This window comes from Serinus canaria, chromosome 9, assembly GCF_022539315.1.
Source record: "Serinus canaria isolate serCan28SL12 chromosome 9, serCan2020, whole genome shotgun sequence".
NCBI classification, from domain to species: domain Eukaryota; kingdom Metazoa; phylum Chordata; class Aves; order Passeriformes; family Fringillidae; genus Serinus; species Serinus canaria.
In genome coordinates, this window is record NC_066323.1 from 697225 (window position 1) to 718055 (window position 20831).

Consider the following 20831-nt stretch of genomic DNA (forward strand, 5'->3'; position numbering starts at 1 on the left):
CGCCGCAGAAAGCCCGGGGCTGTGGCTGCCGCCAACCGCGGGGCTGGGAAGCGCTGCCCGTGCTGCCCGTGGCTCTCCTGACCCAAGCCACGGTAACGCGGCCGGCTCCTGCCGAGAGCTCACCCATCTCACCTCGCAGCCGCCGCTACCTGCGCGGGGCAGGGGAGGGCCCGGGGACAGCCCGGCCCAAGCGGGGCAGGGGCTGTGCCGTTGGCGGAAGCGCCGCTCCGCCCGCCCCCAGCCGAGCCGCAGGTGGGGCGGTGCGGCTCTGCCCGGCCCTCCCCGCCGCCCAGCCCGGCCCGGCCCGGCCCGCGCTGGCCCCGCGCCCGGCGGGGCTGTGGCGGCGGACGAGCCGCGCTCCGCGCCGCCTCCCTCGCGAGCGGCGCCGGGCGGGCGGCGATGGACGGGCAGCCCCCGGCGGGCCCCGCCGCGCCGCGCTGGAGGCGGCGAGCGACCCCCCGCCCGCAGCCGCTCGCCTGGAGCAAGCCGCGGCCGCAGTCGTACCAGAGCCCCAGCGGAGTGCTCGTCACCGACTTCCCCGTGGAGGACAGGTGCGCCTTCTCCGTGACTCAGCCCGCCGGCACCGGCACCCCGTCGCCCGGCAGCCCCGCCATGGGATCGGTGTCCAACGGGACCGTGCGGCCGCCGGGCTCCCCCGCGCTGTCCCCGGAGCGGCGCTCCCGGGTGCTCGCCCTGGCACCGGACAGCCCCGTCGGTTCGACCGCCAACGGCACCATCTCCCCGCCGGGCAGCGGGCAGGGCCGCCGGCCGAGGCCGCCCAGGACCGCGGGGCTGCCCGCGCTGGCCCCGCAGCAGGAGCGGATCGTGTTCGGAGCCAGCGCTCAGCCCGCACCGTGCCCCCGGGCTGCCGAGCCCCCGGAGGTGCCGGGGGGATCCCCCGGGAGCGGCCGGGCTGCCGAGCCCCCGGAGGTGCCGGGGGGATCTCCTGGGAGCGGCCGGGCTGCCGGGCCCCCGGAGGTGCCGGGGGGATCTCCTGGGAGCGGCCGGGCTGCCGGGTCCCCGGAGGTCCCGGGGGGATCTCCTGGGAGCGGCGGGGCTGCCGGGCCCCCGGAGGTGCCGGGGGGCTCCCCCGGGCGCGGGCCGCCGGCCGTACCGTGCGCGGAGCCCCCCGCGCTGCTGAGCACGCACAGCCCCGCGGCGCGCAGGGTGGGCTCGCAGCAGCTGATCCCCCGCAGCCTGGCCGAGAGCCGGCCCGCGGGCCGCGCCCAGGGCCACGAGCGGGGCCTCAAGGTGCGCAGCCTGGTGGAGACCCCCCGGCCGCCCCCGGGCAGCGACCCCGAGGACGAGCCCGAGGGCGGCCCGGGCGCCCTGCGGCGCGGGCTGCGCTCCACGTCCTACCGCCGGGCCGTGGTCAGCGGCGTGGACCTGGACGGCTCCGCCAACTGCAAGAAGAAAAACAGAATGTCCCAGCCCATCCTGAAAGCGGTGGTTGAAGATAAAGAGAAGTTCTCGAGCCTGGGGAGGATAAAGGTAAGGTGATAGGTGAAGGTGTTGGCTCCGTGGGAGTGTGGCCTGCTGATCCTGCGTTTTTCATAAATGCTGTGAGTTTTAAGATTGCTTTGTTTGCTAACGCAAAACTTTTCATAGTGGCTGTGAGTTTTAAAAGTGCCGTTTTCCAAGTGAGGTGTTGGAGATGGCGGGCTCTGTTGAAATTCAGGAGGTTCAGAGCCTTTGCTGGCTGCCTCCTGCTCGCCTCTCCTGCTGGATTCTCCAGCTTTCACAACTGAACCACGGCTTAAAACCTGCGTCCCAGAAAGGAGTAAAAAGGAAGAAAAAGGAACATTGTCTTAATAAAGTCTGTGTGCTAGAATAGAGACAGAAAATGAACTACCTCTCTTCTCTGAGATACTGCTTTTAAAGTATTTTTAAAAATCACTGAGTAATTTTTAAATTTATAGAAATCATTTCAGGTATTTTAATGCCTGAAAGTAAAAGCAGCATGCCTGTTTTTAAATCTTGGTTGTAATCCCTTAGAATCCTGTAATAGAGTTACACTGAATGGTAATGTATTAAATTATAAAGACATACTGATAGTGTTCTTTTACTTATCATAATGTAATATTGTATTTCCTTATTTTAGATATAACTTGTTACTGTATGAAATGTATTCATAGATTTCTGTGTAATAAAGTACATCAGACCAAGAGCTGATGCTGTAGCTTTTAAATTAATTATCAGGTTTATAACAGTTTTCAGCCAGTTTGAAATTATGGTAGTGGGTGCTTCTGTGAAAACACTGCAAGCGGTGAAATAGAAATTGATGAAATTGTAAACAGCTGCAGAGTGTGGTTTGGTTTGGTAGCAGACTTAAAACAGTGAGTTAAGCTTAAGATAGGAGGAGATGAAACTGCCTTGTCCTTACAGAGCTCTCTGCAAGTGATGTTTTATGAAAGAGACTCTTGGGCCCTGGGACTTGCACGAGAGCAGCTGTTTTATTTCAGAGGTTTGCTGTGCTCTCAGAAGGCTCCTTTAGGAAGTGCTCAGAGGGGTTTTGTTTGCAGAGTGGAAGGGCAGCCTCTCAGTGCAGCCTCCACAGACAGCCCTGGGACAGAGGGATGAGCTGAGTTCACTGAACCCCTCTCCAGCCAGTGTAGTGTGTTTTTGAAACACAGGGAAAATACATGTAAACAAGGCATGAGAGAAATGAAACTAGGGTAGCTTTTCACTTTCTCTGGTGACACAATTGTTTTTACTGAACTCTTGTCCAACACATGAAATTTACAGATTAGGGCCTGTTGATTTGGTGCCCGAGTCTTGAATAAAACAGATGTTCTTGTTACTGTGATTATTTTGCATTCTCTTCCCTCTAACATATCTCTCTTTTCTCTTAAAATTATCTGCAGAAGATGCTGAAAGGACAAGGGACATTCGATGGGGAAGGTGAGCCCTGTTCTATCCAGACTTGTTAATAACTCCCAAGGGAAATGAACTTCAGGATTGTTTTGCACACTTCCTTTCTATGGAGTCAAAGACTCAGTACCTTGTTTTTCAGTAATGCAGCTGAGATGCAGGACTATCTTAGGGCACTAGACCTACCTTAGGGCTATTCTAAAGACAGTGAAGTGGCAGAGTAAAAAGGTGTGTCAAGGGCTTCTTTTCCCCGTAAGCTCCTGTCCCTCCCAAGACCTGAGGTGTTGGCTGTGTTTGCCTCAGCCCTGACAGCTCCATGCAGTTCCATAGTGGGCTCCCCCAGGTGAGACTGCCTTTCCTGCCTGTTCCTGGGACTGTGCCCAGGTGCAGGACATTTGATCCATTGGGGTTTGGGCCCCCTCTGCACACCCCTGAAGGTGCAGGACCTTTGATCCATTGGGGTTTGGGCCCCCTCTGCACACCCCTGAAGGTGCAGGACCTTTGATCCATTGGGGTTTGGGCCCCCTCTGCACACCCCTGAAGGTGCAGGACCTTTGATCCATTGGGGTTTGGGCCCCCCCTGCACACCCCTGAGTCCTTACCCTGGGCTGGGGATCACACAGCTGTTTCTGCCTTCTCATCAGCTCAGGCTGCTGGGCTGAACCCTTGGGCTCTGTAAGCATTTTCTTTTCTTGCTACTTAGGCTTCAGATATAAGTGTCAGAAAAACAGTCTGTGCAGCTGTATTTTTGTGTTACTTGTTAATTCTGGGGTTTGCCAAATTTGCTGTTTGCTGCTTTTCCCGATATTTCAACAAGAAAACATCTATGATGAGTCCACAGAAATTCTGTTACAATAACTGCTGCTCTCTTGGCTTTTCCCTGTTTAATGCCTCTTTGAGGTCATCTCAGCTGCTGTGTTACCTTCTTCTAGTTTCTGTTTTCAGAGCTGTGTTCTCTTTGCATCATCCCCTTTCCTACTCTTATTTGTATCTATTCTCACAATATCTCCTGATGATGTTTTCTGGATTCTCTTCCAATGGTGCTGTCTGTCTTGGATGATCCCAGCTAATAACTTTCTCTGGAATGCCTCCCACAATTCACTTGCTGTGACAGTTTCCTCTGTTAAAAGTGTATGAACTCGACAGGCCCTTCCCCAAGAGCTGCTCCAAAGGCCACACCTGGTCTGAGCAGGTGGGACAGACCCACCCAGCCAGGTGAGGGGCTGCAGGAGTTGGGGCCCTGCCTGGAGCAGCCAAACTTCCACTTCAGTTCCCCCTTCTCTTGTAGGGGAAGACTGAATGTTATTCAAAGCCTTGCCCATCTAAAAGTACTTTTCAAAGCCTGCCTACTTAATAGCTGTTGGTTTTTGTGGTGTTGAATTTCTGTCCTTGCTCACTGCTGTTGCCAGGGGTGTGTGGCTAAGGAGGTTGGGAAGCAGCAGGGTGCCCCATGCCTGTGTTCCTTTGCCACTGATAGTTCTGAATTAAGGATGGCACAACTCAAATACACCAGGAGAGTATTTGTTCTTAAGGTTCATAGGTCTCGTTTTTACTCAGGCTTTTAACTTTCTATTTGGAATAGTTCTGACCTCAGATCTCTGAAACTGGGAAACAGTGAAATGTGAAGACAGTATTTAGAGTTGACAGAAGGGTTGGCCTGGGCAGTGTGCTTTTCCTGGACATGAAAATAGTGAGACCTGCAGATCAGTGACTGCTCCACTGACACACAATCCTGTTTTCTAATTGCTGGTTAATTACAGAACTGGGTACAGCAAACCAAGGAAGAAAAAATTGTTTGCTTTTTTTTTTTCTTGACAAAGGCCACATCTGTTCTTTAATTCGGTCTGGGAGGATCTTTGGGTACAGTGATCCATTGTCACTGTACTGCACCATTGTCCAGCCCAAATCAGTTGCTATCTTTGTCTCGTGGAGTGTGAGCAGCACAGTGACACTTTGGTTTCTTTCATTGTTTAAATGTTACTTTAAATTTTTATCAGAGCGACTAAACTAACTTTCTAGCAATGACTGACATACTGTTGTTATTTGGCAGAAAATGCTGTATTATATCAGAACTATAAGGAAAAAGCTCTGGACATAGATTCTGATGAAGAGTCTGAGCCCCAAGAGCAGAAGTTGGATGACAAGGTTGTTTTTCACTATAAGCCCCTGAGGTCAACGTGGAGCCAGCTCTCTGTGGTGAGTTGTATGGCCAGAGACAGGATCTCAGGGTGGGTTGAAGCAAAGTCTTCTCTTACTCGCTACTGGAGTTTTTGGCTGCAATTTGTCATCATCTTTTTCACCTCCTAAGAACGACGTGGCGGTCCCAGTCAGTTACTGGTCTTTGTTTCACATAAAAAAACAATGAAACCAAGTTCATTTTAGAGTCCTGTATTTGGCAAAGACACAGCTTTACTGATTCATTAAAAAAAGGGTTGTGTGAGTTCACTAAAAGGGTGAATTATACTAAAGAAAGGCTTCAGTTAGTTACAGTCAGGTTGCTGCTGAATTATTCTAAATCACTGCACACCAGCTCTTAGGCTGACTCGAGTGCAGATGTTTAATGGAAAGCATTTTGAGAAGTGGAGAGCAGAGCTGGTGGTGCTGTGCTGTCCCTTGCACAGGCTGGGAAGTGTCTGCAGGGTTTTGGCAGAGCAGCATCGTTAAACAAAGTAAATTCAGCTGTTCTGGTCAGGGCTGCAGTCTCAGTGCCTTCCCTGCTCATAACCTGACAGATTACTGATCACAGACAGCTCTTTCTCGTACGTGTGAATTTGGGACTGAAGGAACCACAAAAATTCTGTGTTTCTGTGGTTATTCTTGGTCCATTGCTGTGGCTTCTGGAGGGATATCCCTATAATGAAAGGTTTGGGGTTGTTCTTTGTTAACATAACTTGTAGAATGTTGTAGATGCTCATCTTGGCATTAGAGAGATTATGCCATGACAAGATCACCTGGAGTATTTGACCATCAGCTCTGTATATCCCAATAAATGAGGGATTAAGCCTCAGGGAGATCCCCAGAGGCTGCTTAGATGGTCTGATTAGCAGAGCTGTCTTACAGATGCTGATGACCCTTTGCACTTTAAAGTATTAAAAGATGAATCTCTCTGGTTCAATAATTATAAAGAAGGCAAGACAATGTGGTTTTGTAAATATGTGCTTTAATTTTCTTTTTCCAACAATCAAATATTTAAAATACAGTTCATTGGCTTCATGTTGCAAAAAAAAGGTGTTTAGAATGAAGTCAAATTGGTTTTCTGCCTTCTGGGCAAACTAGCAGTTAAATGTTCAACAGCTGAGGTATTTTGGAAGGAATGCTATTTAGTAATAATAATGATAATTTCAAAACACTAATTTGCTTTGAGACAGAAATAGCATGAAGACCATCTCAGGAGGAGAACTGTTCTGTGCTGTGCTTCACTTACAGAAACTTACTTGTTTTTTACTGCTCCTCACACAGAAACTTGTGCACTGTCTGTATTTGATTTGCAAAATGGGAAGTGGAGAGTATATGGGAGAAGGTGGTGCATGAAGAAAACAAAATCTGGGAATGTGATACTCATAGTGACTGTTTATAACTCTGGAAAAATTACATGCTGTCAATGTGTATTAAGAAGTTAAAAAGTGAGTCTGGAGTTGTTGCAGGAAGTCAGCTGGAAAATGTCAGTCCTGGGTTTCAGCATATGCTAGGAAAGGAGGAGGAGAATGTCTCTGGTGTTAAGAGCAGTGCCTGTGCTGGGAAGGCAGAGGGATCCCCTCTCTCTGCAGGAGGCTGCCCTGGTGGGAGCTGCTGCAGCTCCACCACTGTGCCTGAGGGTAGTGCCCTTCAGGTGTGGAGTGCTCAAATTCTGTATGAGAACAGTAATAGAAAAGGCTGTTTCTGTCTTTCTGAACTGTATTCACACATGTTGAGCTTGGTTGTGACTGGTTTCTCATTCGTGTAAAAATCAGGTGCTGTGAGTGGCTTTAGGGAGCCACTCTCAGGTCACTGTCCAGGGCCACTCCCAGGTCACTGTCCAGGGCCACTCCCAGGTCACTGTCCAGGGCCACTCTCCTGTCCAGGGCCACTCTCAGGTCACTGTCCAGGGCTGCCTCCTTCCAGGGCCACTCTCAGGTCACTGTCCAGGGCTGCCTCCTTCCAGGGCCACTCCCAGGTCACTGTCCAGGGCTGCCTCCCCTCCATGGTGTGACCATCTGGGGCCTTCAGGGCTGATGTCTGCACTGGCTCCCCTTTCTCTCCCTGTATCAAAGGGCTTGTGGTCACTTTGGCTGTGGTGCACACTTAGTAGATTCCTGGTGAGTTCCCCCTTTCAGCACCTCCTTGTTTTGAAGGAACTTTTTGTCCCTGACTGGAGTTCACCTGTCCTCCTTTCATCCTTTGCTTCTCACCTCCATGCTTGAATCAGTCATTGCTGGGGAAAAGCCAGTCCAGTGTTAGTAGCAGTGATGTTGGGCCTCTTCCATTCCTTCTGATGATATTCTTAGCTTAAATTAAGTTTTTGTTTGCTTAGTATCACACATGTGATTTTTTTTTTTTTAGATTATTTCAGCTTAAACATTTTGGACGCGTCTAAATTAGGTATTGAATTTTCTTTGACAGAAGTGGCCAAAGCAGTCTCCATATCTGGGGCTCTGTCTTTTGGAAGTGTTGCTGTTGATGGGGAGTGTAAGGCTGGCCCTTGGCCTGTGAGTTCATGTGCCCTGAATTCGTGTGTACTTAGTGGGACACACCCATGTGTGCCAGCTGCAGTTTGGAGCAGGAATTGAGCAGGTGCCCCATGGAGCTCCCTGCACTCTGGCAATGTCTGTGTTAACAGGGAGCACTGAAATCTGGGGGATGTGTTCCTAGCTATTTCCTGTGTTGGTGTATTTTTAGAAAACTCTTCCACTGCATCCAGAAAAAAGTTACATTGCACCTTTCAGTGCCATTGCACTTCCTCAGGAATGCTCTGAAGCTTTCAGGCTCCTGATTACTTTAATTGTTAAATAAAAAGCCATCTAATTAGCTCAGCATCCAGAAGTGTCTGCTTGTGGTGCTGTGGGAGTCTGGGAGCTGTGTTCCAGAGGCTAGTGGCTGCCACACTGCAATGTTGATGTAACTTCCACAGGCATTCACCTGTGACTCTGTACTTTGGTGTGGCACCTCCTTATGCCTGCTGTCCAGCACTGTGGGGCCTGCTGTGCAGGAATAAAATGAGGAATAATATATCCTTTAAAATTCTGGGGAGCAGGTGGAGCAAGAAGAGAAAGCTGTTGGTGATAGCACATTAGGAGCTATTGGAGAAGACTGACAGAAGTGGGTGTGGGGTCTGGTGTCTGTGATGTGCTTGTGCTCCACACAGAGAGCAGGGCCTTCCTCGTGTGTGGTGCTGTGGCCCTTTCCCTTCCCTTGCCCTGGTGTCCCTCCTGATCTGGGTCCTGTGTTTAGACCTCCTGTAGAGCCAGGCCCTCCTTGGTGCTTTGCTTTCTAGGCTTTGATAGTCCTGCATCTCTTTTTAATCACATTTTCCCACCAAAGATATTAAAACTGTCGATTGATTTCTCTCTGTAGGTGAAGAAGAATGGCCTGTCAGAAGCCATCAGCCAGGAGGAAAGGAAGAGACAGGAGGTACTCTGTGCTTTGGGGCTGGCTGCTCAGGCGTGCTGACTGCTGAGTGCTCTGGTTGTTGATCAGAGTTCCTTGCTTGGCTTCCTGCTCTCCAGTGAAGTGTCCTCTCTCCCCAGGGAGAAAAAATGAGCCCAGTGTGTGCTGAGGTGCCTGTGTCTATGCCAGGGGCTCCTGGGGTGCTCCAGCCTGGCAGCACCAGGGTCACTGCTGTGCCAGGGAAGGGGTGACAGTGACCTCCAGCTCACAGAAGGGGGATGTGGCACAGGAGTTTTCATAGCTCTGGGGAGCCAAGAGCAGCTTTTACAGAGCCCCTGGGCTCTACCTACCCCTGTGAGCAGTGCTGGGCACAGGGAGTGCCTGCTGGAGCCCAGCTGGTCCCTGAGCCCTGGAGCAGGGCAGGGGCCTCCCTGCCAGCAGCAGCAGCATCAGGCTGCTTGTCTGTTCTCTCTCTCTCTGCCCCTTGTGTCCTCCTCATGTGCTGTACCCCCCTTGCTCCCTGCAGGGGCTCTGTCACAGGGAAGGAGAGCTTGCCAAGCCCAGCCTGGCCAGGGCAGCTGTGTCCCTGCAGCTCCTCCCCAGGTGTGTCCTTCCACAGCAAGCAGGGCTTGGCTAGAAACCCTGCAGCATTACCTGCCATGGAAATCTGTCCCAGTGTCTTCTTTCCTCTTCAGGACATAGCTCAGCCTCCTCCTGCTGGGAAGCTTTTGAGACAAGGCATGTATTTCAGTGATATCCTTTAGGAGCCCTTAGTCTGTGTTTCCTGGAGCCATACTTGCATCCTTTCAAAAAGAACAAGTTCTTTGGATTCCCTTTAAAATTTAAAGTCTTCAATGTTACCAAAAAATGTTTTCATGCCTGAGGGTTTTAATTTGCATTTTAGAGGCCAGTTCTTTCAGTGGGAACCTAAATAAATATTTTTAAGCTGTAGTTACATTACCAATCCATGCTTTTGCTGTATTTCTTTTAAATTGCCTTTTATCATTTATTCTTTATCTGTTCTTTAAATTGCTTTTTAGAGCCTGTTAGATTATTTTCTAGTTATATACATTGTCACTGCAGAAAAATATATTTGTCTTCTGCCTTGATTAACGTCCCTGTCCTGTCTTTATACACATCCCATCTTTCAGAATCTGTTAGTGAGATGGATCTCTGTGCATATTTTGGCTAAAGAAAATGTGTCACAGACTGGTTTGAACTAAAATTATTTTCAGGAGGTCTTTCTTGCAAGCCTGAGATACCTGTGTATGTGTGTGCCAGCTGCAGGGTGCACGTGGCCCCCTGAGAGTGTAACTGTCCTTGAGGTTCACACGTCCCCTGACCCTGGTCTCGTGCAGATGAACCCCAGCGTGGCTTCAGGTGCCACCCAGGAGTGCCCAGCAGGCACCAGGGAGCTGCCCCAGCCCCTGGGTGTGTGTCAGGCACCCTGCTCTGGTTTTTGTGCTCCAGAACGTGTTGGGGTCATGGTGAGGTGATTTTCTCTCCCTTCCTTGCACATCAGGAGCCAAGTGTCTGCCCCATTCCTGCCTGTGCTGAGGACTTTGTTCCCAGGCTGGGAAGAGCTCCACCAGGGACCTCATCCTGCTCCCTCCAGCCTCACTCCTGGGCTCTTGGGGTCACACCTGCTGTTGAATTCTCTTCAGTCTCCTGGTTTGCAGTTGCATTGAAAACTCTGAATATAGACTTGTTCACAAAGACTTTTTTTCTTAGTATTAAATAACTTATTTATAATTAACAATGCAACTCTTATAGAGATAAATATTTAAGTCATAATCTCTAGTTTACATCCAAAACTTTGCTTTGCACCCCTGCTCAATGTTTTCTTTTTGTTTCTAAGGAAAAAAGCCCAGTCACTAGTAAGTCTCTTCTTTTCCCCCTTCACTTTGCAGGCAATATTTGAGGTGATATCTTCTGAGCACTCCTATTTGCTGAGCCTGGAGATTCTGATCCGGATGTTTAAAAATTCCAGGGAACTGAGCCTCACAATGACCAAAACAGAGAGCCACCACCTCTTCTCCAACATCACGGATGTTTATGAAGCAAGCAAAAAGTAAGTGTGGCATTTCTGTATTTACCAGAGCTGGGCATCCTTAAACATAGCAGCAGGTTTCTCTTTGGATGCTTGGTTAGCCATTTCAGTGGTGAGCATTTCTTCCAAAATTCCTGCTGCTTTGAAGGTGGAAAGTACAAGTGGCAGAGATCTGCACAGGAGTGTGAGCAGGGATTTGTGGGATTTGTGTCTGAAAATGGGGAGGGAAGGAAAGCACAGAGTGAATGGTAGTGGAAATCAGCATCCTTCAAATCTGAGCAGTTCTGGGCTAAATGCTGATCAGGCATTCAGGCCTGGTCCTTACAGGGCATCAGATAAAGCTTTGTCTGCCCTGCTGAGCTGATAAATTGGAGCTGGAGTTCTGTGCTTGCCCTGGAGAGCTGGCTGGTGCCAGGTGATGCAGAGGGTGCTGTCCTGGTGCCTTGCTGTGCTCTGGCACTGTCACCCCTGTGTGAGCACCCGGGCCTGCCTCTGCTGCCACAGGCATCAGCTGCTGCTGCTTTGGGGCACATTCCTTCAGTCTGGAGCCAGGGAAACAGACACACTGCAGATAGTGCCTGGAGAGGGGGAAATGGCAGATCTTACATGATACAAGTGCAGAAAAGCCTTGTTCTGACTGGTAATTACTGCCAATGTTATTTAATCCGGGCATGCATATGGATGTGCTCTCAGAGTACTTCACACTCTCTTTCAGAAAGTTGCTGGATGTGGCTTGGCTTCCTTGCAATTTGTTCTGTTCTCAGCAGCAGGTGGATTATGTATTCCACATAACTAAAGCATCAGACTGTCTGTGTTTTGCTCTCCCTGATTTGCAGTCTGAGGTGAGCACAGTGGCTGCAGTGGCTCCTGGCTCATGCAGGTACTGAGTGCTCACAGCTGTAGCTCTGTACGGCTTTGCATGGATCTCTTTACCTGTGCAACAGAGAAATATTGGCCTCCTTTCACAAGGTGGGCTGAAGGTTGAGCAAGGATTCTGAATGGTTTTTTATTTTGTTCCCCCTTCTTTTGTCCCCTTTGTGAATTCTTCAGCATTAAACCCTCATTTATCTTGGTGGAACTTGTGAAGGTCCATGTCCCCAGTCACAGTAAAGTAGTTTCTTGGCTTTTTTCTCTGAGACACCACAGTCTGTGGAATTTGACATCTGTTGTGCAGCAGTTTGACTTTTTTCTTCTGCAGTTCATGCAGCAACAAGATCTTGTTTTTTGGAGGCTGGTGTGCTGTGTCAAGTGCAAACCCAGTTCAGGAGCTACAGAGCAGGAGAACGTTTGGGTTTGGCTGGGCACCCTTCCTTTCTCCCTCCCAATCCCCTTTCTTTGTCTCTTGCAGTTGAGGTGTTTTGCCAGAGGCTGGGGGCTGTGTGTCCCCAGAGCCACCCCAGTCTGGTGGCACTGGTGTCAGGGAGTGCAGCTCATCAAAGGCTTTATTTCCAAGGAAAAGTTCCTTTCACAGGTACTCCTTACACCCAGTGTGAGGTGTTAAAGGACAGTGGGGGTGGGGAGAGCAGTACTCTTAGGGGAGCTCTAACATCCCTTTTGATTTATAGTCTTCAAAGGAAGTGGGAGGGAGAGGAAGAAAAAAGAATGGAAAAATACCACATTAGCCTAGAATTGTAATCTTATTCTTTCTTGTCTGTGGAGTCTCATGGTTTAAGAACTTGGGTTTTTATGACTTGGGGTAAAATAAGGAGTCATAACTCCTTTTTAAATGTAAATGAAAACATAATTTATTTCCCAAGTTTTGCAATACTGTTAAACTACAACAAAACTCTGTGCTGGCTTTGAGCAACGTCATTTCTATAAACCATGGAAGTGATTTTAAACCAGATACCAGCTTGGTATCTCCAAACTGTGCTTTCTATTTTCAAGGTGTTTCAAAGTAGCAAAATCCACCCTTTTGTTATGAAATGGAGCATCTGTCCCATTCTGCTGGTTTTTAAGGAGCCTTTGCCTAGTACAAAACCTGAGTGTGAGTGTAGTTACCCGTGGTTTTGGTTGCTTGGACAAAAGTTTGGTGAGCTGAAGAACCTGAGCTGATAAAAATACTTTATAAAAACTTCAGTTGAAGCTGCTTAAAGCCTCTGTCTAGGAACTTTGACTTGAAACATGTTTAATGGAAGCTCTCCAGTAACACCAGGATGGGCCTGTAGTGCCTGACAGGGCCATTCCAGGGGGAACAAAGCTGCCTTTGTTGGAAGCAGAATGCAGAGAGCAGAGACTGTCTCTGCCTATGGGAGCTCCCTGGAATGTCTCTGGCAGAGGAGGGGAGATGAATAACCTGTGCAGCACATGCTGGGTGTGTTTGTGGGAACTCCTGGAAGGTGGCTTCAGAGAGCTGCAGTTCATTGGTCCTTGTGTGCTGTGCTGGAGCCCAAACTCTCACTGCTCCAGCCCTGCTCAGGAGCTGTTGGACTGGGCTGTGGGGATGCCAGGGAGCAGCTCAGCCAGGAGTGAGTCAGGAATGCAGCCTGAGAAATCACTGTCAGGTCAGGCAGCTCCCCAGCAGCCTCTCTGGGGAAAGAGGAGTCCCAGGGAAATTAGGGAAGTGTCTTCAGGAGCAGTTGGTCTGCAGGGTCACTTCCCCAAGTTTATAGGAAGAAGGAAGGCTTTAGTATTTGTGCCTTCTCTGCCATTAGGCCAGCAAAGGGCAAATGCTTCTGTGATACCAGAGCAGCATTGGCAGAAAAAGATCCTGACAAAACCATTGTAACAGATTCTGTCAGGTTTTAAACTCTGTCTTAGTCACAGAATGGCAAGATTGAACACTCTGGTTGTGATGGGTTCATGACCTGGCAGAGACATTCCCATGTTGTGTCCATGACCTGGCAGAGACATTCCCATGTTGAGTTCCCAGTGTCTCTGGCTGTGTTTATTGGCTGAATGGACAACATTTGTTGTCCTGCAGGTCCCACCCGTGCCCAGGTGCTGTGGGCACCTTCCTGCTGTCTGGGGAATCTCTCTGGAGCAGGATGTCTTGGCAGGGCTGCTGTGGCCTTCCCCTGCCCTGGGTTTCTGCCAGGGCCCTGTGACCAGCTGGAAAGGCCAGTGGGACAGGCCTGGGTGTGGGCTGGTCACAGAGGGAGCACAGGGGCTGCAGGGCCAGCTGCTCCTGCTGTTGCCCAGTGAAAGGTGCTTCGTGGGCTCAGTCTGCAGGCTTAGGTGGGACATTTGTGTGTGTAGTTATGGGATGGGTTCCATTATTGAGACTGTGGGAACTCCCCAAACTGATTTCAGTTCTGCACTTTAATCACCCTCTCTCCAGCCTTTTTTATTTTGTAAAAACTGATTTTGATTCAGCATGAAAATTCTAGGAAATAAGACTATTTTTCCTATTTTTTTTTCTGTTTTAAATCTCCCTCCCCTCCCTAAATAACAATAATGTTGCAGGTGTTCAGATTCTGTCCCTGATGAGAAGGTTCAGATTTGGAGAGGTTAATCAGAAATCTTTGTTACCTCTAGCTGGTTATCTCACAGTGGCAGTTGTTACTTCAGTGCCCCTGTCTCCAGGAGCAAGAGGCTGAATTCTGCTTGCTGCCCCTCAGCTGATTTCTGTGCCAGCAGCACCCTGGAGCTAAACCTGCATTTCTGAATTTGGCCCTCAGCCTTCAGGAGTGTTGCAGAGTGGATGGTTCTTTTAAACAGTGTAAGGGCAAGATGAGGGGAATCAAATTCTGTCCTACAATGCTGTTTGACTTCCTCTGAATTGGATCTTATTTTAACCAGAAAAGTCCTGGATTAAACAAAGAGATATTTGAAGTAAATCCTTCTGACATTCAGCAAAAATAGCTGCACACATCACAGCAAATTCCTTGTTAGTTAAATTGAATGGAATCATTCCATCCCTCAGTCTTGAGCTTTATGGCAGAATCTATCCTAAAATTGTAAGTGAAAGGGTTTATGATGTGTCTGGTTCACTGATTGTATCTAATAATTAGCAGATTTGGTGTGGAAAACTACAGCTTTTGATTCAAACTTTAATGCAGGATTTCCTTATGGGACATATTGGGAGATGGGACTTTGATATACTGTTCCTCTTTGTCCCTCTTTTCCCTTTTCTCTTTTTTTTTTTTTCTGTCTTCTACTCTCCCATGCCTTTACTGTTCTTTCAGGGACTGTCTCTGATGATGTCACTGATGAAGCACCAGATAAATTCTAAAGGTGGAAGCAGTGGCCCAGCAGGGTCCAACACCTTGTCAGTGTGCCATAACACAGCAGGAAATGTTGGATTTCCTCATTTCCTGAGCAAAGTGAATTGGCAGCAGTGGGAGGTTCTCCCAGCCATAAACATGTCTGAGCAGAGAGAAACAAATCCCAGTGTGGGCTGGGGCTCTGCTGTGCCTCCTGAGACACTGCAGACTCCAAACTTACAGGCTCTTTTTTCTGTAATTTCAGTACTTATGTGCCCCTTGGGGCTGGTCCTGGCACTAACCCCAAACCCAGAGCACAGGACAAGTCTGTGGCAGCTCAGGATGTGCTGTGCCTTGGAGGAGGCTGGAGGGGGACAGGAGGTGCTGGAGGGCTCTGCCTGCAGCAGTGACAGGGCTGTAACCAATTCTGCTCAGCACTTGCAGGCAGAGCCCTGCTTATCAGCCAGTCCATCTGCAGTTCCTGTGTCAGAACACCACAAAAACAAAACCCAAACCCAGACCAAGGTCCACTTGATTGTCGTGGCTCTGGCTGAGCCAGTGAGAGCCTGGCAGCCCCTCAGTGCAGCAGCTAATTCTGGGCACACCTGGAGAGTGCCTTAATTGAGTTAAGCCCTGTTGCTGCACACAATCAGCTGCTGCTCATCCTGTTCTGCTCCTCTCACATGTTTGAGGTGTGTTTGCAAAGCAAACTCTGGAGAGCATCCCTTGAAAAAGGTGGCAGATTTAAGAGCCACAAAAAAATTGAATTAAGGGCTGAAATTAAATAAAGGAGATTTCAAAATATTGGAGCTTAATGTGAGCTCATGTGTTCTGAGTATTTCCTTAATGGTTTCTGTGCTGGATGAGAATTTTTGTATGAACTTGTTGACTCCAGGGAGTTGAGGATTCTTGCAGTGAATGCTGATGTACAAAGGCTTCAGCCAGGACAGCTTTTCATGTGTGAGGGGTGACCTGCAGAGCTGCTCTGTGAGCTGTTCCACCCCGACAGTGGGGGATTTCCAGTGAGCATCATGGAAATCAAGGCTTGTCCTTTGGGAGTGTTGGGAGTGCAGAAAGCAGAGGGAGGCAGCCAGTGGCCAGAGACTCACATGTGGGACAGAGACAGCAGGGAAGCTGTCAGAACAAGCAAGGGTAGGGGAAGAGCCAGCTCAGGATTTTGGGTTCTGTGCCCATTTTCAGTGTTTCCAGTCCCTGTTTGGTTCCAGTGGAGGACTGCAGGATGGGGAGCACCATGTCCTGCTCCACCACCACATGGCTTTGTCCTTGGCTCAACAGCCCCACGTACCTGTACTCCATTGAGCACTTCTGGTGCTGTGCTGCCTTTAATTGCAAGAGGAAATGTGTTAATGTGTGTATGAAGTCGTTTCATTTCTTTTCCAACCCTGTTTCTGGAAATTCTGGTCTGACCAGCTCAGTGATGCCGTTTGGTTGTGGCAGTGGGGGAGTGGGAAGTGGCTGTGCCAGCATGGCTGCTGAGCTGCCAGAGGCCAGCAGCAGCCCTGGGGCTGTGTCCTGGGGCTGTGTCCTGCCAGCACTGCCCTCGCTGCCCTGCCAAAGGAGGGACGGCCTCGCCCTGTCCCAGGCCAGCCTGGCTGGCATCGGTTGGTAACAGAGTTTGTGTCAGGGGCATGCTGTGAGGGGAAGATGCTGTTTGCATGTAAAAGTGAGCAATTGATTTTACCCCCCAGGTTCTTTGAAGAACTGGAGGCCAGGCACCAGAACAACATTTTCATCGAGGACATCAGCGACATCGTGGCGAGGCACGCGGGCTCCACCTTCGACCCCTACGTGAAGTACTGCACCAACGAGGTGTACCAGCAGCGTACCCTGCAGAGACTGCTGTGAGCATGGGGGGCTCCTGGGGCTCTGGGGTGCACCTGTGCCTCCCTGCCACACCTGGCTGTCCCTGCTGGGCACCCTCCTTGTACCAGCAGCGCACCCTGCAGAGACTGCTGTGAGCATGGGGGGCTCTGGGGGCTCTGGGGTGCACCTGTGCCTCCCTGCCACACCTGGCTGTCCCTGCTGGGCGCCCTCCTCGAGGGGACTGGGTCAGCCCCCTCCTGCCAGGTCATGGCTCACATTCCCCTCCTCCTCAGTTCAGTGTCACGCAGTGTGGCAGTGGCCCTGTGTGGCACACCTGGGTCTGCCCTCACAGTCAGGGGTGGCAGCTCCTGAGCTTTAATGTCAGTGCTGGGGCTGGTGGATCTGAGGCAATAAAGCTGAATGCTGGGGTGGTCTGAGTCCTGCAAATCACCCTTCCTTTTTATAAAATAATGGTTTATTTAAAATGTAGCAGCTCACACAATCGCCTGGTAGAACATACCATTGAATTGTTTCATCCTCTCTCTCCCAGAGCCACAAACCCAGCCTTTAAGGAGGTGCTGTCCCGGATCGAGTCCCACGAGGATTGCCGGAACCTGCCCATGATCTCCTTCCTCATCCTCCCCATGCAGAGAGTCACTCGTCTGCCCTTGCTGATGGATGTGAGAGCACCTGCTTCCCTCCTTCCCTGCTGCTCGTTCTCGCAGTGTTAACATTCTCTCCTACTCGGTTCTGCTTCTTTCCAGTCTCTTCCTGCCTTCTCCCTTACGCCACTCCTGGGCTGTGGATTATGGAATCCTGCTTCAGTTGTTTGCTGGCTGGGACTGGGCCCTCCTGCTCCCCCATTCACAAGTTAAATACTTGGATGTTCTAGCAGGAAAACTGTACAGTAAAGGGTCAGAATGGTTCTGAAACTCAGGAGGAACCAGCACAGGAATTGTATGTAGTGCTAGGATTGAAATGCACCCTGCAGCTGAAAAACGAGACCTGCTGTCCTGTGGGATGGGTGAGGGCCCTTAGGCAGGGAATACTCTTGGGAACCTGAAGGATGGACTCCATTCCCAAGGGAGCTGTGTGTGAGTGGCACTGAGCTGTCCCTCCCCGCGCAGTGACCAGGGACTCAGTGATGGAAATGCCAGGGAGTGTTTGTCAGGCAGAATTCACACCAGGAGTGGGGGTATTTCAGTTAAGGTGCCAGGACTAAGTGGGGAGCTGGACCACCAGCAGGAGTGCAGATCGTGATCAGGCTCAGATTCCAGCACTGGTAGGAGCCAGAAACGGAGCTGATCATTTTGCTTTGTATATTTTTAAATTGAGCACTGATGAATTTGATCACTTGGACAGTTAGTTCATTGATGGACACTGAATTCTCTCTTCTCAGCAGTACATTTCTAGGTAAAAAATGGAATAATAATCCAGTATTCCTGCAGAGTGTCACTGGGGGTGCCTTCCCCTTCTTGGTTTTTTTTTCCTATATCTCCTTCCCCTCTTTGGTTGAAATAATCTAAACAATCAAATCAAGCATTTTATTTCCCACTCTTTCAGTTTTGTTTTTTGTTTGGAGATGGTTGTATAAACTTTGTCTTGAGAGGTGCAAGGCATCACTTTATTCCCAAACCTTTCCAGGGAGGCATTCCTTAGTGTGACCAGTGTTCCCTCTTTATCTCAGTCCACAGCTGTGATTCAGCTCCTGGATTTCAGTTAAGATGTGAAATCTCTGTGGGTTGCAGTCTGTGCTGCTTGGTCCTCTGAACTGATGTTTTGTTCCAGACTATTTGCCAGAAAACCCCAAAAGATTCAGCAAAATACGAGAACTGCAAGCAGGCTCTGAAAGAAGTCAGCAAGGTACGTTCTCAGGTCACTCCTGAGTACTTCCAGGGAAAAATGGATGTTTTCCATGCATAAACAATGCAAGCAGGAGCACTGAAGGCTCTCATTGTTGTATTTAAGGAAGGGCACTGGGGACTGGGTTTGTGCAGAATTACTGGCTCCTGCTTGGGAAGAGATCCCAAAGCGGATGCTGCTGTGGTGATTCTGGGTTTGGGGGAGAGCAGCGTGGGAAGTGAATCCAGCTGGGAGGAGGGTGTGTGTTTGGAGCTGATCATCAGCCTGGGTCAGAGCAGTGGCCCTGCTCAGCCAGAACTGGGGCTGAGCCTTTGTTCCCCCTGGAGAATCCCAAATTATGGGGTTCCTGTGGGATCACTGGGCTGAGGGGGAGCTGGGAGCAGTGCAGCCACGGGGCCAGCCCTGGTCTCTGTGGCCCTGCAAACACCAGGCTGAGGGGGATGTGCCCCTGCTGGGTGTGTGCCCCAGAAGTGCCTTTGTGCCCCTGCTGGGTGTGTGCCCCAGCAGTGCCCTCCCAAGGGGGCAGCAGGTTGTGCTGGAGGCTCAGGCCAGGGCCCTGCTCAGCCCTGTCCCGTTTGCAGCTCGTGCGTCTGTGCAACGAGGGCGCCCGCAAGATGGAGAGGACGGAGATGATGTACACCATTAACTCCCAGCTGGAGTTCAAAATCAAGGTAGGATGAGGATCATCTTCCTGACCAGCCAGGACAGTGAATGGGGGAACTTCACAGCATGGTCATATCCCACAGTGATTCTTCAAAAGTGAACTGTTGTGGCATGACAGAAATTCAAACTTCTGGTCAAGTATTTTAATTTTATTAGAAGGTGATGCTACAGCACAAGGGATTTTGAATAAATGCTGAGTGTAGAGTATTCTTTGCTGTAAAGATAAAGCTGCTGTGAAGATTTTCGCATTAGGAAAGAGGCCAAAGGCTGCTGCTCAGATTTGCTTATGTACCTGATGGGAAAGGTGTGCCTGGGAAACACTTCCAGGCCAGGGAAGGACCCAGGGGGTGTTTGTCCTTCCCCTCAAGGGTGGGATATCACAGGTTTCCTTTAAAAACTTCCTGTACAATCAGTCTTTTGCAGCAGACCCGGTCATAGGTAGGGGAGGCTTATTGGACTTTCTTCAAGTACACTTATGGTTTCTGTTCAATGTTTGCTACAATCTCATTTCTGTAATTGATGTCTGATACCATTACAATGGGGATTCTTTTGGGAGAAGATTGTTTCATTATCAGGCATGTAGTGAGTGGAGGTTGGTTCATGGTTTTAAAAGCACAGCTCTTGGAAGGCCCTGGGTCAGGCTTGGGGCAAATGCTGCCTCCAAAAAGACATTCTCAACTTGCCTAAAGTATTTTTATTCTCAAAATTTGTCTGAAAATTGTTAGTAATAATATTTGCTTATAGCAACAGCAACAACAAACACAGCACTTCTGGGCAAGTGACACCAGAGCATTTCCTAGTGGGTGGTACCAGACTCAAGTCTTCAGTGAGTCCAGCCCAGTGTGGGGGCTGCAGGGTCTGGGGTCCCCCTGCCCTGGGGCTTTGTCTGTTGTGCTTCTGTGTGAGATTTCCCTTTGTGCATCCAAGCCCCAGCTCTGCAGCCCCTCAGGCCCCAGGGCAGGGATCCCAGCTCTGGTTAAAGCCATTTTTCACTTCTGAGAGCCTCTTTTCTGCAGCAGGGCCATGGTGCACGTGATTTGGTCCTTTGGCAATTAAGGAAAACTTAAAGTAAAACCAAGCTGTCTCTGGAAGAGAGTCAATTAGGAAAATGAGATGAACTCATTTGGAGTACAGATTAGAGGAATTTTTGGTTCATCCTCAAATAGAACTTTTAAAAGTATTTTTTGCTTGTAAACCAATCATCATGGGACTGTAATTCTGTTTTATGGCCATTATAAATTAGTTAAAGTATTTCTGTTCTTGCCCAGTCTCACAGAGTTTTGGAGATTTGTTTATTATTTAGTTAGATGTAACTGTGGAGAGCTTCATGGGGGCCCAAGGGAAGTGACTCAAATCTCGTGGTGCTTGTGTACATGGCTCAACTGTGGAATTCAATTTTTAATTAAGTTTCAGCAGTTTTTGTTCTTAAATTTTACATCTTTTGCACGAGAGAAGTTGTGGGGGTTTGTTTTAGGGAGTCAGTGTTTGTTCTTCCAGCAGTGAGATCTCAGTCCCAGCGCTGGGTTTGGCTCAGCAGGTACAGGCAGGCTGCAGTTGGCTGGGCCAGGGATTAACAGATACAAAAGCCAACTCCTGCAGAATGGGGGAGGCAGCTGACAAGCTGCATGAAGGCATGTTTTTTAAAAGTATGTGAAAGGGCTGAAATGAGGGGAAACCAGGCAGTTGTGTTCATTAGTGTGGACCTTGGTGTGCCTGGAGTGTCTGTCATCAGCCCTTCTCAGTAAAGCCTGACAGGCAGCTGAGACCCTTCAGGAGAGCAGCAGGGCCATGGGGACATTCCTGTGGTGCTGCCGAGGAGAGCACCTCAGAGG

At 49.7% G+C, this 20831-nt stretch overlaps 1 protein-coding gene across 1 annotated transcript in view; it reads left to right on the top strand.

The window, feature by feature from the left end:
- Positions 1-399: 399 nt before the first annotated feature.
- The window catches only part of ARHGEF26 (Rho guanine nucleotide exchange factor 26), a 29269-nt gene continuing 8837 nt past the window's right edge, over positions 400-20831 (top strand). Inside the window, exons 1-10 of the mRNA XM_050977912.1 lie at positions 400-930; positions 1075-1491; positions 2865-2901; positions 4922-5067; positions 8422-8478; positions 10365-10525; positions 16359-16511; positions 17024-17153; positions 18262-18336; positions 18918-19007. Of these exons, the coding sequence (XP_050833869.1) occupies positions 400-930; positions 1075-1491; positions 2865-2901; positions 4922-5067; positions 8422-8478; positions 10365-10525; positions 16359-16511; positions 17024-17153; positions 18262-18336; positions 18918-19007 (1797 nt within the window). The remainder of the gene's footprint in view (positions 931-1074; positions 1492-2864; positions 2902-4921; positions 5068-8421; positions 8479-10364; positions 10526-16358; positions 16512-17023; positions 17154-18261; positions 18337-18917; positions 19008-20831) is intronic.